Source organism: Dipodomys spectabilis, unplaced genomic scaffold, assembly GCF_019054845.1.
Source record: "Dipodomys spectabilis isolate Male_0828 unplaced genomic scaffold, ASM1905484v1 ptg000115l, whole genome shotgun sequence".
Lineage (NCBI taxonomy): Eukaryota > Metazoa > Chordata > Mammalia > Rodentia > Heteromyidae > Dipodomys > Dipodomys spectabilis.
In genome coordinates this window covers 2,168,289-2,190,653 of record NW_024870792.1, presented here as the reverse complement: position 1 = coordinate 2,190,653, position 22,365 = coordinate 2,168,289, and the positions used below count along the sequence as shown (strand labels likewise).

Sequence of the window (22,365 nt, the reverse complement as noted above, 5' to 3'; positions counted from 1 at the left end):
GATGTATTAACTCACTAAAGTGAATTGCTAATTTTAAAAAAAAGTCCCCCAGGAGAGGTGGGGAGGGAAGGGATGACAGGGGAAAAACAAAGGAGGAGGTAAAAATGCCCGATAGGAAATGTTCTCATTACCTTAGTCAAGTAACTGTAACCCTTCCGTACAGTAGTTCTACAATAAAAAATATATATAAAAAATTCCCCCCAAAGAAGACTATCTGCCAATTAGTGCCTAAACAAATACATGGAGATGTCACAAATAGTGGCCATAATAACTTCAGCAATAACGTATTTGTGCTTATTTAACACAATATGAGGCGTAAGCACAAAGTACTTGTGCTTATTTAATGCAATCTGAGGAGTGACCTTATATCCAACAACTATTAGAGCCACTGGGAGTGACCAGGAGTGTGTTCATTGATCCACTAGCATGATCTTCTGCCTCTGTCTAGAAGCTCCCATTACAGTATCCCCCTTGTTAACCACAGGTATGTGGTTCCATAGAGACTGCCATTGAGGAAAACCTGAGAATGCTCAGGATACAAAGAGTTCAGGGCTCTAAAATGATTGATGTTTACCTGTGCGGTGCATACAGTAGATCTATGCATACACAACTTGAAACAGATGGAACAGGCTACTGCTACATCACAGAAATTACTGATGCGTCAATACTGTCACCCAAAACTGGACCTTATTTCACGTTCTTAGTCATACATACAGTGGATGTTTGGTTTGTTTTCCCATAGCAACATCCAACAAACATTCCATCAAACATTTTCATCTTGTCACATACAATAAGCACACTATGCAACCTTTTTGGCTTGGGAGGTTAACTAGAACTTTATCTTGCTTTAGGGAAAGCACATTTTCACAAAATTAAGGGCAGAGAGACTCAGAGCTGGTCCCACAATGAGTTAAACCTAGTGATGAGGGTCAGGTTGAATGGCAGATTCTCAGCACCCCACTTACACTATATAATGCACACAATAGGATTTATTTGGGGGGATTGCTTTTGATATTTTAAAAATTACTGTTTTCAGACCACACTTGATCAAAACTACATAATAAATCATCACATGGGTGGACTTACTATCCTGTTTCTCTATGTATATAAAACAAAGTCCTCTTAGAACTTTCACTTGGTATGCTTAACTCATTATGCTCAAATTATACTCAACTATCTGCCAGGATTATCCTCTTTCCTGACTCGAATCTTTCTTCCAAGGGTGAAGAAAAGTCTCTTTCCCTCCCTCCTCCTCCTGCTTCTTCTTCATTTTTTTTCACTGATGAAAATGCATGATTTCTTTTTTCTGAATAGCAGTTCTTAGTTATCCAAGTACACAGATAAGGGAACTAAACAAGAGAACATCAAAATATTTGCCAATGTTGTTGTCGAACTGTAACAGTACCATTCAGCTCTCCTCAGCTCACACCAAAACTCTCCACTCAGCATTTTCTTGCCAGCAATGTGTGGTCTGCTCTCTTCGCCTCCACCCTCCCCTTTTTAAAATAGGAGGGGTTTAAGGACTCCATCTCTTGCCATGATCACATGCAAGATAGTTGAGCAGAGGAGAGGGGGAGTATTTACAGGCCTGTGCAATTATTCACCAAAATGTTACCCTTGCAGTGCATCATTACTTCAAGGGATTCCAGAGTTTAAATGAATTCTGTGCAGGTTGTAAGAGGCATGCATGCTCATCCCTGAGTGCAGTTACACAACTGCACTCTGCTGGTCCTCAACCATCAGTCCTGTTAAGTGCGGTATTTCCTGAAAGCCAAAGAAATGCAATACTAACCTAAAAGTAGACTAATTTCTAAAATTAATAACACTTCACTCCAAACCTATGAGAAAAAAAATAATCAGAACCTTGTGTTTAATGATATAAAATGGCAGGAACAGAAAAGCAGTGAGGTCTTTCTGAGATTGTTCCAATTTGTCTATTCATGGAATGAAATCCAGACTGCTCTTAGGAATAATGTTTAAAAACTCTCATATGCACCCAATTTACCTATCCATCTGGATCTACCACCCTATTACCTAACCATCTGGGTCTACTCCCATGATTGTGGGGCTATCCCTGAGAACCCTTTCCTTCTGCTGCCCTTCACTCAGCAGAGCAGAGCTGATGTAGGTTTCTAAACTCAGTCAATTATGGCCCCAGATCCCTTCCTCTCCAGGACCACAGTGTGAGTTGCCCCTTGTGATCAAGGTGTGTCCTTTAGTAAGTAGCTGCTCACTTGGTGGTAGAGCCTCATCCACTCTCTGGTACCGGCTGACATCTTGGCGCACTGAAGGTAGTGAACGCAAGGGCTGGTGGCCATTGGCTTGAGAACCTAGCATTAAAGGTACAAAGATACAAAGTTACTCAGGCATGACTTTGTTTTCCCTTTAGTGTCCAAACAGTCTCTATAGAAAGTTAAGAAACACCTAGATGGGATATGGTCATCAGGAGTTTACTCTATGTGGAGAATTCTGAGTTCCAGGCCAGGCTGGACTACAGAGCAAGACCTCATCTCCATAAAAAGCAAGCAAATATGAACGACAGACATGCAGCATACATCCTGAGGCTGGTCTTTTTGTTCTTTTTGGAATAAGTAGGTAAGGATGGCGCAAAAGGTGGGAAGGGGGACTCCATTAAGTCCTCAGTTTCCCTGGCCTGACCTCCAGGAAGGGCTCCAATTGTGTACATATTTGTCACCTGCTTGCACCATTTTCTGGGTCCTGTTTCCAGTCTTGTCCCTCTTCTCTTTTTTACCCTTCATTTTGCTAAGTGTTAGTGCCACCCCACCCCTCCTATAAAGGAGTCAGCTATGTATTCACCTATATATACCAGCTGCATTGTGATTTTCATCTACATGACTTCTCTGTAGCTGAGCCAAGAGCCAGGCTGCCTTCTACACCCTACCTCCAGTGGCACCCTCCTCCTGGGCAGTTGCCCCTTCACAAGCGCCTTGGGCATCCCCAGCATTCCCCTCATCTTGAGGCTGGGTCTCAGTAGCAGCGGCAGCAGCAGCAGCAGTGGTATCCGCATCCGCAGCATCAGTATCAGCAGCCACAGCCACAGCAGCAGCAGCAGCAGCAGCAGCAGCAGCTCCCTCCAGACTCCCCCTCCGCTGCCACACTTCCCCCAGCTCCTCTTGGTCAGGCAAAACAGCAGATTCTGCCCCAGGCCTTTCCTCCTCCCCACTGGGCACCTGCACCACAGGTAAAGAACCTGGAGTGCACAGGGAATCCTGAGAGCCCTCCTCGGGGCAGCTGCTGGGGGCCTCTGCTGCACAGGCCCCATCTTCCTCTTCCTGCGAAGAAAAGGCTGGGGTTTCTGGGAAACGTGCACTTTCGAGAGAGGAGCACCGCGTGTCCACAGAAGACAGCTGTGTGGTCACACTCTCGTTGCAGGAGCTATCAGCACCTTCCAGATCACTCTCTCCTTCAGGCCTGGTGCTGGCTTCGCTCACACTCTCTGTCCTGGCAGCATCGCTGGGTTCTGTTTCGGAGGACACCTGGGAAGGCTCCGATCCCTGGTCCAGGGACTCAGTCTCACTGGTGGCTCTTCGGCTTCCTCCTGATGTGTCAGGAGTGCCTGTGTCTGCCCCACTGGTGGGCTGATCTACCTCTTGAGAGCCACACAATTCGGTGCTGCCGTGGTCAGCACTAGGCTGAGGTTGGGGGCCTGTTTCACTTTCCTCTGGGGCTGGGCCTGAGGGCAACGAGGCATCTGCAAGCTCTGGAAGATTCTCTGGCTTCTCCTCCAAGGAAGCAGCTACGTGTGTGGAGGCATCCTCATTCTCAGCAGAGTTGTCGTCCTCCGGCTTTGTCTGGGAGGTCAGCTTCCCATCATCAGTCCTCGGTGCCCTGCTGAACATAATCAACCCTCCTTCCTCCTCCAAGGAGGATGGATAGCCCAAGTCTTGCTGGAACTCATGGTCTTCTTCATCTGAGTCGATGTGGAGCATTGCATTGAGTCTGGTGTCGGTGGGGAAACTACTCCTCAGTTTGGGAGAGGCTCCCACAGCCCTGTCAGAGGCGGTCACTGGTCCAGGCCTGGAAGGCCCATTGTGTTCAACAGCATCTAAATAATCGTTGAGTGAGTCCTGACAGCCTCTGGGAGGCGAGGTCCTTGAGGAAGTAGAGGTTAGGTCCTCCGTGTCTATTTCCAGAGTGGAGCTAGTCCTGAAAGAATGCTTAGGCGTGCCATCGGCAGTGCTGTCCTCAGACACTGGCCCATTCACACACACTGGGCTGTCATGGTGGCTCCCAGGCATGTCTTCATCATCAGAAGGACTTCCCAGGTCCCCGTTCACGGTATTGACTCCAAGTATCGTGCCAACGGCTTCTGGAGACGCATCTGAATGAAAAGGAAGCATGTGTAAAGCAAAATGAACTAGAAACAGCAAATGACATTTGCACAACCTATTGCCTGGCAATCAATCACTTCAAAGAATGCTACTATCCTACTGAAAACCTGAACGCATGCTTGACTTGCTAAGATACACGACTCCCTATCAAATGAGCAGCCTGCTAGCCAGCTCAGAGTGCGACATAAAATACGAGCTACAGTTGAAAATTCTGCAATGCAATTTTTAAATGCAAGCATACATCTTAGAGACATTAAAAAAACAAAACCAAAACCTTTCCTGTCTACTTTGCAATTCTCAGTAGGCGAAATCATTCATCTACTCTATTATTTTCAGAACAAGACACAAACTCAAGTCTATCCAAATGCAAACTGCCAACTGATTTAATGAGTGTTTATGAATTTAAACAGACCCCTCACCTTCATGAACAGAAGATGTGACTTCCACTTTAAACTGGAGGTAGCCGCTCACGTGGTCAGCTGGGAGCCTTCTGCCAAGGTTGTAGCTGAGCATCTGGTCACTGCGGGAGGAGAAAAAGACCTTTCAGCCTCACTACATTCTTGCCCTTTCAGCCTTTAGCTTCTTCCCACAGGCTACCTTCAAATCCCGCCTATTTCCTTTAAGGCCTTCAGATCCATACATAAAGAAAATATAGGCTCAAGGCCCAATATGGCTCAATGTGTTATTATTCTTATTATTTACTTGTGCAAATAAATATTTATAAATGCAAGAATTGTGCTGTAGCATAAGAACAGCTCTATCTAGAGAGCAGCCGCCCTATCCCCCAACTCTAGCGACAGGGGTCCTCTCTTTCTTCATTGGCCTCTCTTTCCTCACTGTGAAGGGTCCTGGCCTGATACTGATTCTCAGGTTGGCTTGTGAGCAGTGCTGATGAAGGTAGACTAACCCAGGTGATCTGTCAGTAGGGTGTCATGGTCCACACTGAATGCGAGAATGGGCCACAACTGGGTCTGCCCAGTTTTTGCCCTATCTTGGGCTGCTAGTGTCAGGTAGGGCGGAGTTATCATCTCTTTCAAGTCCATGTCTATTTATCAAAGTCCACTGCAATTACTTCATGTTCTTGAATGCAAGCAACTCTTAGGCCAAATCAAATGATTTATTCTTTCCTTTTTCTTAAAAAAATTTAAATTATTATCTTTTAACTAGTTGTCCAAAGGAGTTGCCATTTAACAAAGCAATTATGAATATATCTTGATCAGTGTCACTCCTCTTAACATTTTCACTCATCCCGCCCCTTCCCACCGATTCCCTCATTCTTAATTTTGTAGAACGTACATTGGATTTTTGCCTGCATTTCCCCCTCTATTCCTCTTCATTCCCCTTGACACCACCCAACTTCCTTCAAGAACCAGCTTCCTGGTAGTTTATTCTGCTGAACTTTGGTTTGGGCTTCCTAAGAAATCACATTATTTGAGAACTCCTTTGAATCCAATTTCAATAGTTAATACATTTAAGACCCCAAAGACCAATATCCATCAGCTCTGTTCTCACACTGCCCTCTAGTGGTTATTTCAAAAGGAAAAATGCAATGTCTGCCTAACATTGAGCCCTATACAGGCTAGAACCCCTATTTCACATTAATCTACAAAACTTTTGTATATATCTGTATCTCCTAAAAACATTCCTGGACAAGCATAATCTGCTTAAAAGAATACATACAAAGGTAAAAATCCCACTTCAATCCTCTTGCCTTCATAGCAAACATTTGTTAGACATTTTACTCTAGAAATGATGTGCTGATTTTTCTCCCTGATGAGGGCTTAGTGTTTCCCCATAAGAAGTGTTTACTGTGTGGCACATATACTCTGTTGAGGGCCTTTCCTGCATGATCTCCTTTAGTTCTCCTAGCAACCTGGAAGATGAACAGCAATCCTGTTTTCTCTAGGAAGGAAGGAAGGTAGAACCAGACAACTATGAAGTTGCAGACCTGGGATGAAATACAGGTCATCTAACACTGAGTCCCACTCTCCAGTCACTGCAACACATTCCCATGGTCATATATGCTTTGTGATTTGGGGCCGATTTCAGTAAAAGGTTAATATAGTCAGTTGTAAATACTAGGTGTCATGTAATGACTATAATCTGCATAATGGCATGTGTCTTTCTTCTCCTTCTCTCTCATGTTTACAGAATTATGCAGTGACTGTCACACAAAAGGGCCTGACAAAGTGTCCAGTGAAGCATAGGCCAATAGCAAAGTCTATAGACCTGCTCTCAGCCTTACGTTCCTTACCCATCTCGCTGGGCCCAAAGGCTTTAAGAATTTAAAATTGACCCTTCTTCCTTCTTCCTTGGCCAATCAAAATAAAGAGATGTTAATGCTGAGGATATATAGAAGCGATGAGTTTTAGCTAGAAAATGAGTGTTTCAGAAGAATTGCAAGGACAGGGCTCTACCTATCATCTCCAACTCCCAACACAGTGATTGACACTTAGGAGGCACCTAATGTATATACAGTAAACCAATTAACAAATTAATTTCTTCTACTTGGCGAAAAGAATTATAACTGAAGGGAAACTCAGTTCCTCTACTGGAACCTCCCTGTTCAGAACATTCCAAGGAGCAAGAGCTTTCTCCTATGCTAAGTGGCTGTCAGAGGATTCAGAGGTCCTCCTGGGCTGTCCAGTGACATCTTGACTGCCTCTTGCTGTGTGACAGATCAATATGAAGACCATACTACACATCATTACTCATTATTACTACTTATTATCATGAAAACTACACGCCCTAAAACTCTCACTAATTGTCCGGGACATTCTGTCACTGATGTAACTAGAGGAATTTACAGTGTGTTTTAGAAGAAAGCAGGCCATGCTCTGAAAAAAATATGTCACATTCAAACAGATCCTCTCAAAATAGGTTATTAGTGGAAATGCAAGCAGGAGAGTTGTCATTCAGAACTAGCCATGGCAAAAGTAAGCAAGACCTTGTCTCTAAAACAGGCTGGAGTTCATTTCGCTTAAGATCATCTTATGTGGTCATATGTACATAGCTTTTGACCTTTTCTGCTGGTCCCAGACATATTCTAGTTATTGTAAATAAGGGAAACCACAGGACCTATGTTTCTTTGGGCCTGGCTTATTTACTTCACTTAACATTTTTTCCAAGTCTTTCCATTTCCTAGCAAATGGGGCGATATCATTCTTTCTGATGGAGGCATAGAATTCCATTAAAACAGGCTGGACATTGAAGTACATACTTGTTATCTCAAGCCTGGGCAGTAAAATACATGAGACCGTATATGATCAAGATGAAAAAAAAAAACCCAAAGGACTGGGGCATGGCTCAAGGGACAGGGCACTTTCCTTTCAAGATCAAGTCCCTGAATCCAAAACTCAGCATTGGTAATAAACAAAAAAAAAGGTTATTCATAAGGTCTTCTAACTCATCCTATGAAACCTCATCCTGTACCATTCTATTTCAGAGAGTTGCAGCCTGCCAAACACATAACTAATTAAATACAGAACTTGGTAGGAAATGTATCAATTTCTTAGTGGACAATAGTCATCAGATCAGCCCTGTTACACTGAGATGCTAATAGCTAATATGCTTATATATAGTATTACTGCATTACTTTTAGTCCACACATAGAGAAATTTCTGACAGTTCTGATATTTATGAATCCACATTGGACTAGCTTCCAGTAAACATGGAGTCTAGGACTAGGATTTCTCTAGGTGCCTAGTTCTCTAACAGACTACTTCAAAAGAGAGCAAGTCAACAACACGTTTAGTCACCAGCAAGCTTTTACTTCTGCCTTGATCATACTAGCTGGCATACATCAAATTGATACTTCCATCAAGGGTCATATATAAATTACACTCTTATAATTATACAAATTAAATCATATTATAAGACATGTACTGCAGTTAATTTCTCACTAATTTTTCACTTTCTATAAATCCTAAAAAAAAATTTTAGATGGCTCCTAAAGGTATTTTTTTCAAGAAGCTATAACAATTATCCTTAAAATAATTGTGGCCTACCAGCTTTTGTCAGGAAAATCATGCTGCTGGAACTCTATAAAATATTCCTAGTTTATGAGGTTACTCCACCTCCCAAACTGCCTCTAAGAGTCTAAAGAGTCTATCAAAATCTATTTGAGATTCAGGTTTTGAAGAGCCTTAGTGATCAGAGTCTTTAGTTTCAGATGAGGAAACTAAAGTTCCCAAAATTGTGACTTGCCAGAATGAATATGAATGATCAACTTTATGAAGGCAATTGCAGCCAGTCCTTAGTTGTTTCATAGAAACCAGGATTGTAGGACAGATGGGTCTAAACTGAAATCCTACTTACTTGCTAGCTTCAGATTCTCATCTCTGAAATGGTTATTATTTCTTTACCCGCCTCTAAGAGTTGCTGAGACGATTATCTGAGCAAATGAATGGGACACACTTAACCCTGAGTAATCACCTAGCACCTCAGGTGACTATCATTACTTCTGCTGCTGGTATGGTGCTCATACTAGCTTCTACTGGTATGAATGCTGCTGCTACTGCTGCGCCTATCACGCTGTGTGTTCAGAATGCTCTCCTTCAGAGATGCTCCCCCAGTGCCAGCTCAGTGCACCCTGTAGTCCTGAGCTTGCTGATCTCTGCTGTGAAAGAATGCACATGAAGCATGGAGACGGCTTATGATGATTTCTTGGCTACATTACTTACAGCTTACAAAAAGCTTTCAGAAAGAGACAGCTATCAATCACATTCTAAAAGTCTGTCAATGCCTGACTGCATGCATGCATATGTGTGGGAGTTCACAAGAATACCTCCTAAATTAGATCTTGTTTTAAGTAAACAAAGTTGACTTTGTTTTCCAGGATCAAAAAGACAGACTCTCTGAATGGGAGAGTAACCTAGTAAATATATGCCTAGCAATAGAATTCTGCTGCAAGGAGAGAGTTTTGTAGCACAAGTTCAATATAACTCAAAATTGCACACTATAAGAGAGGATGTTGAAATGCTACTAGCCGGTACACCTTGGAAAAGATATGGATAGCAAGAATAAAGGTGCAAAATTAAAACAAAGTACTTTGGTCCGCTCAGTTCCTATAAGGGCAGTTTTATTTGTAAAGAAATTACACTACAGCTTAAGTCAGTAAGAAAATACCTAGGATTATCGTCCTTCATGTCAGTTGTTTCTGTACAAAGTAATCTTAACAAGGTTCCTGAAAGTATGAGAAGATTACCCAATGGCTTGGCGCTCCAGCAGTCTCTGCACCGGAATGGTGAGTTTCCCTAGGAAACGCTTGATGATAGGGCGGCTCTTGGCAAATTTGTCTTTAATTTCAATTTCCAAGACATCAGTTAAAAGTGCAAAAAAGGAATATTTCTGAAAAGAAAATAAAACTCCAGGTAAATGTTGGCTCAAAAGACAGACAGATATGACCTTATCCTATTTGAACCATTAGGAAATTGACATCTCTTGAAAACCCAATGGCAATCAGAATCTGCACTGCTAGAAATATCTGTCAGTTGCATAGTCACTAGGAGCCATTAACATTCTTAATAATTAAACACCAGTTGTTAAGAATCTTTGGCAAAAGAAGCCCTTTCATTCAGTCAGCCCTTCTGGGTACAGAACCAGGGAATGTCATGAAATATTCAGTTATACGCAATCTAATTTTAGCAGTCACTACATGTATTGTATCTTAATTCTCTGACATTTATTATCTTGATATAAGATAGTTCAAAATTACCTGTTTGATGAATGGCCATCTAAATTCCTAACCTCTTAGGGTTTTGAAGTTCCAAACTATCTTTGGAACTATAGAGTTCTGTGCTTTCCCTGCTATATACTTAAATAAAACAAGGTATATATGGAATCATTACTTCAGTATATAAGATACATTTATAAAATACATAGGGTCATTTCTTCTGGACCAGGAAGCTAAAATCATGACATAAGATGGGATTTTTTTTTGTTTTGATTTAAGATTTGCAATTACAGAAAACTGGACTGGACATTGGTAAGTATAGAAAATAAAGAGCCTACTTGGTTTTTTTATTTTTATTTTTAATTTTTGGGTCCAGTCGTGGGGCCTGAACTCTGGGCCTGGGCACTGTCCTTCAGCTCCTCAGCTCAAGGCTAGCACACTACCACTTGAGCCATAGCACCACTTCCGGCTTTTTTTTTTTCTGCTTATGTGGTGCTGAGGAATCGAACCCAGGGCCTCATGCATACAAGGCAAGCACTCTACCACTGAGCCACCTTCTCAGCCCCAGAGCCTACTTGTTTTATTTTTGCAAAGGTAAACTTATCTTTATAAAAAAGAACCTCAGGATAAGCAAGTGTTGGAGATGGGAACTGAATTATAATGATTTCACTCTTTTTGGCATTCCACACAACTACTGTGGTGTGAAGGGTGCTGGCTTGTTAGAAACTTAGGCACCACTCACTTTAGTTATAATGATTAAAGATCTCCAGAGGGCTAGGCAATTGAGCAGTCTGCTTAATGGAGGAAAGCACTTGCTTAGAAAAAGATGTGGCTTAGTGGAAGAGTGCTAGCATGCATAAAGCCCTCGAATCGATTCCTCAGTACCACATAAACAGAAAAAGCCAGAAGTGGTGTTGTGGCTCAAGTGGTAGAGTGCTAGCCTTAAGCAAAAGAAGCTCAGGAACAGTGCCCAGGCCCTGAGTTCAGGACTGGCAGGGGAAAAAAAGCCAAATTTAAAGTCCCTCTGCCTCTGAATAGGTAGGTAGTCATATAAGCACTTTTAGTTTCTTGACTATCAAAATGGAAAGATAATAATCTCTTCTTTCAGACTCCCCCGGCAGGCTTGCATTGGTGATATGGTCAAGAATTGTGTAATTGTGTAAATATAAAATGTTATGATGGCTGAAGATGCAGCTCAGTGGTAGAGAGCCTACCCAGAAGTACAAGGCTGTGGATTCAAGCCCCACCATCTACCCCAGCCAAAAAATAAATAAGTTGGAAATAAAATGCTAAGCAAGTTGGATACCAACTGCTCAAGCTTGCAATCTTGGCCACTCGGTGGTATGTTCTTCAGAATTTTTTTTTTTTGCCATTACGAGTTCATAAACAGTTTTTTAGACCAGGTATAAAAACAATAGCCAATAAGCTTCCATTCATATAACCACAGGAGCTGCCCAGGAGACATGGCACTGCCTGGCAAGTCTCAGCCATACCTTTTCTCCAGTGGGTTTCAGTTCCCTTGGATTTCTCTGTCTAATTAAATATTTCTACAACCATGTTACACCATAGTATCGCCTTTATACACTTAAAGGAGGAGGTCATTAACTGTGTAACTTCTATGCCGGTAAAGGGTCACTCAGAAACATTCTAGCACTCACATGTGAAACACGCCTTGCATCTCTGAAAAATGCCAGGTCAGCTCCAGCTGCCTTGTTCACTCAATGAGAAATGATGTGGCATCTCTTTATTGATTTTCCATAGCTCTAATGAGAAAATCCTTTGCTTGGCTTCACTGGTTTGGCACACAAAGATGACGAGAAGCACCACGGAGCTGTGCCTTCCACACAATCTGCCTCACCTAGGATGGCAACTCCCTGAATGGACCATTGACAAAAAGCCAGAAATCCACAAAAACACTGGCCACAGATCACAGGCTGAGCAATTCCTTTAATGTGATCTGAATATATGCTAGAACAAAATGTCAACACTTGCAAGGCAGTATTTTAAAGATTCTGCTCTTATTTAAAATGTGGATGTTTTGTTCACGATGACTTTTTTTTTTGGGGGGGGGTCTGGTCGTGGGGCCTGAACTCTGGGCCTGGGCGCTGTCCCTCAGCTCTTCAGCTCAAGGCTAGCGCTCTACCACTGGAGCCACAGCACCACTTCCGGCTTTTTTCTTTTTGCTTATGTGGTGCTGAGGAATCGAACCCAGGGCCTCGAGCATGCAATGCAAGTGCTCTACCACTGAGCCACCTTCCCAGTCCTCATGATGACTTTTTGTTTAAAGAAATCATTAGGGTATTTATTTTGATCTCCGAGTCCTCTGTTAGACCCTTAATGTGTGCACCTGTGGGAAGGCTTCACTCAAGTACCTACAGACGAGGCTTTCATGATGGAAATAGCTCATTCTCGTTGTATCACTTTCCCAAGAGAACTACCTTACCCTTTGGGGACCCACTCAGAAACAGCACCCACTGCACAGAGTTCAGATGAACTTGGCTGCTGGCCTGTCAGGTAGAAACCCCCTGAGGATCGACTTACCTCTCGATGCCAGATGGGATTAGTGGTGTTGCTGATGATAGTAGACCTTCTTTCCTGCCCGTGGTGGGCACAGGTGGGGAAACTGCTCTTCTTCCCTGGCTGAATGGACATCTTAAGATAAGGGTCAGGATTGAAGAACATCCCTTTCTTTAGCCCAACTGCCCTAAGATCTTTAAAGAAAAAGAAAGAGAGACAGAGAGACAGCGACAGAGAGAGACAGAGTAAAGAGGGAGGGACAAAGAAGAAAGGAAGAATAAGAGGTAGAAGGGAAAAGGAGACAGAAAGGAAGGAAGGGTCCATATATCCAGATTAGAACAAATAGCTCAAAGACAATTTGTTCTTAAATAATCACATAGAATACTCTAAACAGAAATTGTTTGGTAAACCGATAGCAAAGTTATTCACGCTACAACTTCTCAGACAAATGAGGACAACTGGATTATGGCAATAATTCCAGCACAGAGACCCCCTAACAGGCTGCGAAACAGAAATGATACCACACACTAACCACCATGTCACACTCTTAAACTTGACTTTTCCTGAGAAACCTTTGTATTACAGCATGAGCATCTTCAGCATCTTTTCCCAGTGCAACGTAGTTTGGAAAACAGTTTTAGACAATGTCTGGAGAGAAATATTTAACAAGCTGTTCACTGAAAAACATATTCCATAATGAAAAAAAGCCTCACTCTTGTGTAAGTAGAACTAAGTTTGACTTTTGAATAAGTAGAAATAAGTTTGAACTAAGCTTAGAGATTGAACTCCGAAGTACACATTCATTTGATCCTTTTATAAATGTCATATTGCTCAATGTATGTAATGAAGATCAGAAGAAAGTTGATCAGAAATGTTTCTAACATGTTGTGAATGTTACCCATTAGTATAAGTAATTCTGCAGTTACTTTTCTCAAAGCCTGTAAATTCACTTAAATGTTTTGATAAATGGTTTACAACCTACCTTCGATCCATAGATTGTGTTTGACATCATGAAACAACTCATGAGGAGTTGCTTAAAAGTCTTAGCTGAAGGCCTTTTAGAGAGGAGACATTTTTTTTTGGTGGGGGGCGGGGGGAGCAGGGAGAGTCTGGTCGTGGGGCCTGAACTCTGGGCCTGGGCGCTGTCCCTCAGCTCTTCAGCTCAAGGCTAGCGCTCTACCACTTGAGCCACAGCGCCACTTCTGGCTTTTTTCTTTTTTGCTTATGTGGTGCTGAGGAATCAAACCCAGGGCCTCATGCATGCAAGGCAAGAACTCTACCATTGAGCCACCTTCCCAGCCCTGAGAGGAGACATTTTTAAGATGGTCAGGCTAACGGATACAAAAATGTCAGGAACTAAAGCTGACTCTGTTGGGTCCCCAACACTTTTCTAACAATATTGGTTTGATGAATCTATAGCTCTGTGAGATAAGTAGGCTTGAAAACTTCTGGAAGACTGTAGGGAACTTCATGTTGTTTCAAACAGTCTTGGGCAGGTCCAGAACATTCCACTCCAGGAAGTTTGCTTCATGGAGGCCTTTAGATTAGATCAAGTAGGGAAAAGTCTGTGCCCAAACCTTTATTATAGAGGTCATCATACACAAGTACTTTCCTGAAAGAGAAGGCCTTTGTTGGGAAAGACAAAATGGATTATGGGAGCCAACTGCCAAGGACATACTCCCAAGAGAACTCTGACCAATGCCTCACAAGAACTCATGGCCATTACATGGGATGAAAGCAGATGAGGACCCTCTCATGACACAATGCGGGCAGTAGAGGGGGAAAGTTCAGTATGTCAGCAAATACTGAAATATTCAACCAAGAGGACCTTCTATCAACAACACTGCATTAAATGTATTGTGATGTTGACTCTGAAAACCAGTAAGAGAAGGAAAGGATGAGTAAAGAATGAGCCAGGCATTCAGAGAAAGTTGCTGTAATCTCATTATCCTTGCAATCTCCATTCCTGATGATTCACAAACTATGCAGTCATTTTTAAACACAGCATTTGCAATAGGCTGTCAGTTTATTGTTGCTACATGTTTTCATCTGGTTTCCTTTAGCATAAAGTAGCCCGGAGTAGAAAATGCAATTTACACATTTATTTTCTTGCCTTTTTTTTTTTTTGGTGGCATGTGCCTGCCTCTGATTCAAAGACTGAATGATACTTTTCAGATATTAAATCTATTTCCAAAAGAGGAATTTCTTTATAGTACATGAAGAGTAACATAGAAATGGCTGCCACTTTGAAGAATCAACTCATTCATAATCTTGGTGATTTATCAGAAAATCAAAGCTTTAAACAAAAAAGCATTCTACTGGAAGGTTAAATCAATGAGAGATGTCAAGACTAGACAACTCTGATATCCCAGTTAAATCACTGGATGAAAGATGTCAAGACTAGACAACTCTCATATCAAACTCTTCCTCAGTGAGATACTTTATAAATCTTCATTTATAGTAGTCTAATCTTCATTAGTAGAGATAATGAACTACCAGTTATTTGTAATCTGATGATTCAGTTACCGTTAGGTATCTCATTCCTGCTCTTGCATTTCTTTTTTTTTTGGCTTATGTGATTTATTGCTCAGCAATATTCACTTCAATAATAGGCCAAGACAGGACTCAAAGCCATAAATATATGGCACATTAAATATTCTAGTTACAAGCTTCTTTGGATGAGGCTTAAAATATTAATCAGAATGAATTTTCATTTTAGTTGTAGGGTTTCATTACTTATGTCTCCACTTATCCTTAGATATGTAGCACATCTGCAGGCAACTATTTATTCTATGCTGCTTTAATACTTACAGATAAATATTAACACCTACTATCACTCTACAACCAGATTAATTGTTTCAGAATCAGCATTATAGAATGTTTTTAAATCTCTTATGGCATTTAGCATTACTGTTTACTATCTGACAATGTCTGACTGTGGACAGGAGGTGAGTGGATGGTAAGTAGCCAGATGCCCTATGAGCAGAGGTGAGATGCTAGAAGAAGTATTTAAAGAAGCATTTGCCTGTGCCCAAAAGCTTTCCTTCTTTCCAGAAAATACTGTTATACTTTAACACTTTTACCTGGCACTTTCCTGAAATAGAAGGCCTTTGTTGGGAAAGACAAAATGGATTATGGGAGCCAACTGCCAAGGACATACTCCCAAGAGAACTCTGACCAATGCTTCACAAGAACTCATGGCCATTACATGGGATGAAAGCAGATGAGGACCCTCTCATGACACAATGCGGGCAGTAGAGGGGGAAAGTTCAGTATGTCAGCAAATACTGAAATATTCAACCAAGAGGACCTTCTATCAACAACACTGCATTAAATGTATTGTGATGTTGACTCTGAAAACCAGTAAGAGAAGGAAAGGATGAGTAAAGAATGAGCCAGGCATTCAGAGAAAGTTGCTGTAATCTCATTATCCTTGCAATCTCCATTCCTGATGATTCACAAACTCCTGATCAGTAAAATTCCCTGTCAAGTCAAAACCAGTACATGAAGGTTGTGTTTAAAATGATCCAGATCGGGGCTGGGAAGGTGGCTCAGTGGTAGAGCACTTGCCTTGCATGCCTGAGGCCCTGGGTTCGATTCCTCAGCACCACATAAGCAAAAAGAAAAAAGCCAGAAGTGGTGCTGTGGCTCAAGTGGTAGAACACCATCCTTGAGCTGAAGAGCTGAGGGACAGCGCCCAAGCCCAGAGTTCAGGCCCCAGGACCGGACCCAAAAAGAAAAAAAAAAAAAAAGAATAAAATGATCCAGATAATTGAAATCATAGGGCAACATGTCTAAACCAAGCAAGCAATCCATAGAGAATGTTAAAACATCGTGTGTATACTATGTGTATGCACGTGTGTGTTACTTAAAAGTGGTACTTTTAAGTATCATTCTGAAAACCTAGACATTTTAAAATTCCTAAGGATTTCAAGCAAACTATATTTGAACCCTAAGCTTCCAGTTTTGTAACCTCGGAGATTTACTAGAGAACCAAAGCAAATGATGCATTCATATGAAGCACCGAGTAAGAGGAGAAAAGATGGTGCAAAGACTAGAAATGAAGAGCTGTGAACACTTTGGTCATTAGGTGACAACTGCGCCCTGTGGAGCTTCTCTCTGTAACATCTCACTGCTTTCAATGCTTCTTTTCACTTGCAGTATGTTTGCAGCCAAGAAAAGTGGATCTATCCTGAACTCTGGTGGTGAATATTATAATCCTAGCTACTCCAGAGGTGAGATCAGGCAGTTCGGAGACAGTCTGAGAAAAAAGTTAATGAGAGCTCATCCCAACCAATCGCTGGGAAGAGTAGTGTGTACTTGTTATCTCAGCTATACAGGGGCTGAGATCAAGGGATTGCCTTTCTAAGCCAACTAGGTAAAAACGTTTGCGAACTTTATCTCAGTGAATGGCGGTGTGTATCTTTTATCCTAGCTACAGAAGGAAGTATAAAATAGGTAAATCATAGTCCAGGATGATCTGGGCAACAGTGAGGTCCTATCTCAAAAAATAACCTGAGCATCTGCCTAGAAGGTGTTAAGATCCTGAGTTCAAATCCTAGAAGCATACATACACACACACACAAAAGATCTAATTTAAATTTCAAAAGCCTTAGATTTTTTTTTAAAAAAAAGAATGAAAATAAAACATCTTTAGAGAGAGAGATCTATTATACTCTGTGTGTGTGTGTGTGTGTGTGTGTGTGTGTGTGTGTGTTGTAATACTGCCATCTGTTTTAAAAGTTCAGTTCAGCCAGGCACCAGGGGCTCATGCCTGTAATCCTAGCTACTCAGGAGGCTGTGATATGAGGATCACAGTTTGTGAGACTCTTATCTCCAATTAATTACCAAAGAGCCAGAAGTGGTACTGTGGCTCAAGTTCTAGAGGGCAAGCCCTGAGCAAAAAAGTTCAGGGACAGTGCTCAGCCCCTGAGTTCAATCTCCAGGACTGGCGTGCACACCTGTGCACATGTACACACACACACACACACACACACACACACACACACACACAAATTCAATTCAGAGACTGATTTTCTTGTTCTTTCTTCTATGCTTTTTTAAAAAATTAATGTATACTAATTATACAAAGGAGCCTCACTGTGATATTTCATATATACATGCAATATACTTTGATCAAATATAACAGTCTTATCACTATTTCTTCTTTTTAAAAAATGATGCTTTTAATCACTACTAATTCATCTTTTAAATCACTGCTTTTCAAACTTTTTGCCATCACCCTGGGCCGAAAGTAAATTTTGCTTTTGTATGTTGCCATTCAGTACACATACACAGATATATAAACTTTCAGTGAAAAGTTTCAGCTTGCATGATGTTTCAGGTGGGGGGAAACCCATTGGTAATCACTTCAATATTATTCTCTTTTGTCAGTCCTGGGGCCTGAACTCATTACCTGAGCACTGTCCCTAAGCCTCTTCATGCTCAAGCCTAGCGCTCTACCACTTGAGCTACAGCCTCACTTCTGGCTGCGGCTGGCTTCAAACTGCAATCCTCAGATCTCAGATTCCTGAGTAGCTAGAATTACATGTATGAGCCACTGCTGCCTGGCAATCTCTTCTTTAAAAAAAATGCTTGTTTCAACTCAAACTCATGAAGTACAAATGTGTCCCAATTCATAATTTGAAAAGCAATGCTTTAGATAAACCCACAAGCAATTGAAATATTCCACTAAGCAGAAAACAAAAGCAACTGTCCATTTTCTTTTTTTGCTTGAACTCAGGGTCTGGGTACTGTCCCTGAGCTCTTTTGCTCAAGACTGGCATTCATATTTCTACTTTCAGCTTCTTGGTGGTTAACTGGAGATAGGAGTTTCACAGACTCTCCTGCCCAGGGTGGCTTTAAACCACTATCTTCAGATCTCAGCTTTCTTAGTAGTTAGGATTGCAGAAATGAACCCAGAGCACCTGGCTATAAACACACACACACATGCAAACATATGCTTTGTCTTTTTTTTCCCTGGTCTTCACATTTTTCTTTCTCTATCTGAACTATGCACTAATATTTAAAATAATGAGAACTCCTCAGTGAAATTTAGCATGTTATACTACAGTTTCAGTGATTTTTTTCATTAAAAATGCAGTTGAAAAAACACTTCTTAAATTTACATTAATAATTTGTTTCTTCAAGGTAAGCTATATACCTGAACATCTAGAAGCATGACAAATTAAAAAACAAACTAGTTCACCTATCATGTATAAGAGTCTGTAGAAAGAAGCAGTTAATCCTACAGTCTCAAACTGGATGCCTCAGTGAAAGAAATTCTTACCTGACAAGGTAAAGCTGACAAGCTTCCGTGAATGCAGATTCCCTGAGGCACCCCCTTCCATGCCTTCTGCCCCCATCTGAAGAGAAAAAATAAGATACGCATCTGTGTTTTATACAGAATTATGCCACCAAATCTTCCCAGGGAACTACATACATTTGCAAATACAACCATGTTTGCATCAAATGCGTTACGCCATATGTCTTTAAATTTCCAAATCTTGGAACCGAAGCACAAGCGAAGTGGTCATACTCACATTGAATCCTCACCCAAAATAAAAAATACACATGAGCTCCGAAATTTCGTTGGAATAGGAATCAGCCTATTTTAGGTCCTCTTTTCCCTAATAATAATATAATTTGTATGTAGTAAAGTACATTTAGTACATGTAGTAAAGTACATGTAGTAAAGTACTTATATGATTGCCACTATATTAAACATTCTCTTCAAAAGCAAATACTGAATTCCTTTTGATTTATTAGGAAAATCTATAATAAGCCAAATACTCATTTGTATATACAGAAGTTTTCCTTCCTGTTACTTGCATTACTATGACAGAAGTATTTGACATAAACAATGAAAAGCTGAAAGAATTCCTTTTGGCTCAGACTTTCAGAGGTTTCAGTTCATGGTCACGTGGCTCTTGATTGTGAACCACTTGCAAGGCTGACAGGAAGCAAAGAGCAGGGAGACAGGAAGAGGCCAGGGACAGGATAACAGGCCCCACACTCCCACTAGTTCCCACTGACCTAGTTTCTCCAGCCAGGCTCCATCTTCTAAAGTGCCCAGAACCTTCTCAAATCCCACCCTCAGCTAAAGACGTATGCCTTAATGCATGAACTTGTGGGGGATACTCCATATTCAAATCATAACAAGGTATGTATCAACCTCCTTTCTAGAGTCCTGTTCAGCAACATAGGTACATGACACACACTGTTATAATTAGCAATGATAGGAATTTGTGGTGCTATTGTGGTGATCATTTGTTTTTAAACTTTTTGGGCAAATTGTATCTCACATGAAACCAGTAATTGATAGACTGCATAGCAATTTTAAAACCTTCTCTCAATTTATGTGCAATCAGTGCACAATTTGTGATATGCTAGGAAAAAATACATAATATTATAAGGCACAGAATTCAAGGCAGGCTTTATTCTAAAAAGATCTAAAATAGAAATCACATTTTAGTTCTGAAGTTCAGATTAAACCCTACAATCAAGAATCTTTCCCTGACCAAATTTTAGCCATATTCTTTTGAGTCCTCTGCTCAACTAGACCTGACCTTGGGTTTTAATCTACATTTTGGAAGAGTTAAGTCTTAGAAGAAAAAAAATCCCTATTGTCATTTACAGAGACTCCCAACCCTCCAAATGTAATCTCCATTGATATCTGACAACTCCTTTCCCTCCAATAGTCTCCAGGACTCAATCATTTTGGTCTCTCTTCAGGAAGAATTCTGTTAGGTCAGCTTAGCAAGAATTGTTCTACCCTCTCCTTTCTTAGTCATTCTCATCCACTCTTCTTTGGCTATAAATCTCTACTTTCCTTCGTTGTGTTTAGAATTGACTCAAATCTACATTGAGATCTCTTTCTCATTCTTAATTCCTAATTAAAATCCGTCTTTAAAGCCATCTTGACTACTGATTTTTTTCTTAAATTTCCTATGCTTTGTATCTCCTATAAAAATGACACACCATCAGGAAATTAAAAATTATCACTATGAATCCAAGCAAAGCTGAAAACTTGCAAATGAAATGCTAAATGAGTTTCAAATTTTGTCTGCCATCTCTCTAGCTCTTGCTACAGTAGTCAAGACTGTGGTGGAATTTAACTTCCTTGTGACCATTTCACTTATTATGTACAACATACCAGGGGACAATCTAGGTATCACTATTTCATCAAGAAGCTGATGGTATGGAAGGGATGAAATACAACTGTTGCCCAGAAAATATGTGGGATGTGTTATATTGTTTTCATATTCTTTTGACTCATTACTGATGGTGGTAATTTTCCTATCCTGCTTTCACAGCAAGGAACAACCCCTGACCATGGTGGTGACCATGGGAACATACTGAAGATGACAACAGATTGACATGCAGCACCCTGCTCTTTGCTGCACCATGTCATAGTAGATCCAGGAGACCGGACCTACTCAAATAGACCACACTGCCCAGTGGGAAGTGGCCCTCTAAGAACATGTCATCTTTGTGTCTATTCTTATATACCCATTTTAAGTGAGATATTGTTTTAAAAATGAAAAAAAAAATATTCTCCCAATTGTCATTTTCAAGATAAAATTTATCATCTAGCAAAAGGCTAATATGAACCAGTTCTTGTAGAATTCAAAGAAAAAGTGTCCTATACGACTTCTCTGGCAAGATACTGAAAGAATTCATTTGTTATCATAAAGCCAGGAAAGACCGAACGGTACCACTAAATACAGGGACATTAGTGATACCGAACATATCTGTACTCTGTGGTTAGGGAGAGGTTTTAAATAAACTCCACAGATTCATTCCAGGAAAACTGAAAAGGAACACTGTCAAGTTTACTTCTCAACCAAGTGCTGAAACAATGAGTGGTAGTGAATGATGGTGGCTGTAATCTACCCCGGCAGCCAAAGGATTTCCTGTTCCAGGGGCTGAGACCCATATCACTGTGTACTCTGATGAATGACAATGACATCAAAGTACGAATGGTAGAGATGACAGAATTCTTTTTTTTTATCCTTGACTCATTGCAATAGGATATATGAAAAAGGAGACCACGATTAGGGTGGCCACTCATTCTTTTTTGCTGTGGAGTTTGCGTCTTTCCTTCCAGGTTGATTCTATGCATTTAGCCATGGTATAATGATACTAGTGAGATCTGTGAAGATCAGTGCTGTGAATCAGTCAGGATAACTAAACACATGCCATATACCTGAGGGACAGGGAGAATCATGCTGCTATCAAGTCCAGTGTTTGCTTCTCCCCAAAGAAAGTATTCACATGAACAATGACCCCAGAGTTTCCAGCTTGGTCCGACATCCATGCCACGTGAATCCCATTAGTGAGTTTCTGAACCAAAATACTGTTTTCTTATTGCAGTGCTCTACTGATGACGCTTTTAAGTACTCTAAAATCCGTTTGAAGCAAATTAATTAATTCTAAGCTATCTGCAGGCTTTAATAGATTTAGTTCAATATAAAATTGATGGGACGAATTCAATATTCAGCAGATTATAAACTCCAACTGCCTTCAGTGATATCTGAGACTGAAATTTCTAAAGTATGAAAAACTCTAATCCAGAAACTGCTTATTAGTATTATTAATTAGCCAATTTCACACAAAAGTCAAATCAGTCAAAGATTTTTTTTTTTATTATATACAGCTACACTCATCTAGCTTGTGCAACTTTTTGTTTTAGAGAGTTAACAAGGCCACTGCCTATGACACGGCAGATTTTTGCAGACCACAATTATTGTTCTTTTTATGACCTTCAAATGCTCACACAGTAATGCAGGGTATTCTTTTATATTTCACACCAAGTTTGCC

General features: G+C 40.8%; 1 protein-coding gene across 1 annotated transcript in view; it reads right to left on the bottom strand.

Annotated features, from left to right (window-relative positions):
- Positions 1 to 22,365, bottom strand: part of Hecw2 (HECT, C2 and WW domain containing E3 ubiquitin protein ligase 2) — a 215,097-nt gene that overhangs the window by 104,046 nt on the left and 88,686 nt on the right. The window contains exons 4-10 of the mRNA XM_042688309.1: positions 18,833 to 18,908; positions 12,568 to 12,737; positions 9,559 to 9,701; positions 4,772 to 4,872; positions 3,072 to 4,342; positions 2,903 to 2,987; positions 2,235 to 2,330 (exon numbers count right to left, since the gene is read on the bottom strand). Of these exons, the coding sequence (XP_042544243.1) occupies positions 2,235 to 2,330; positions 2,903 to 2,987; positions 3,072 to 4,342; positions 4,772 to 4,872; positions 9,559 to 9,701; positions 12,568 to 12,737; positions 18,833 to 18,908 (1,942 nt within the window). The remainder of the gene's footprint in view (positions 1 to 2,234; positions 2,331 to 2,902; positions 2,988 to 3,071; positions 4,343 to 4,771; positions 4,873 to 9,558; positions 9,702 to 12,567; positions 12,738 to 18,832; positions 18,909 to 22,365) is intronic.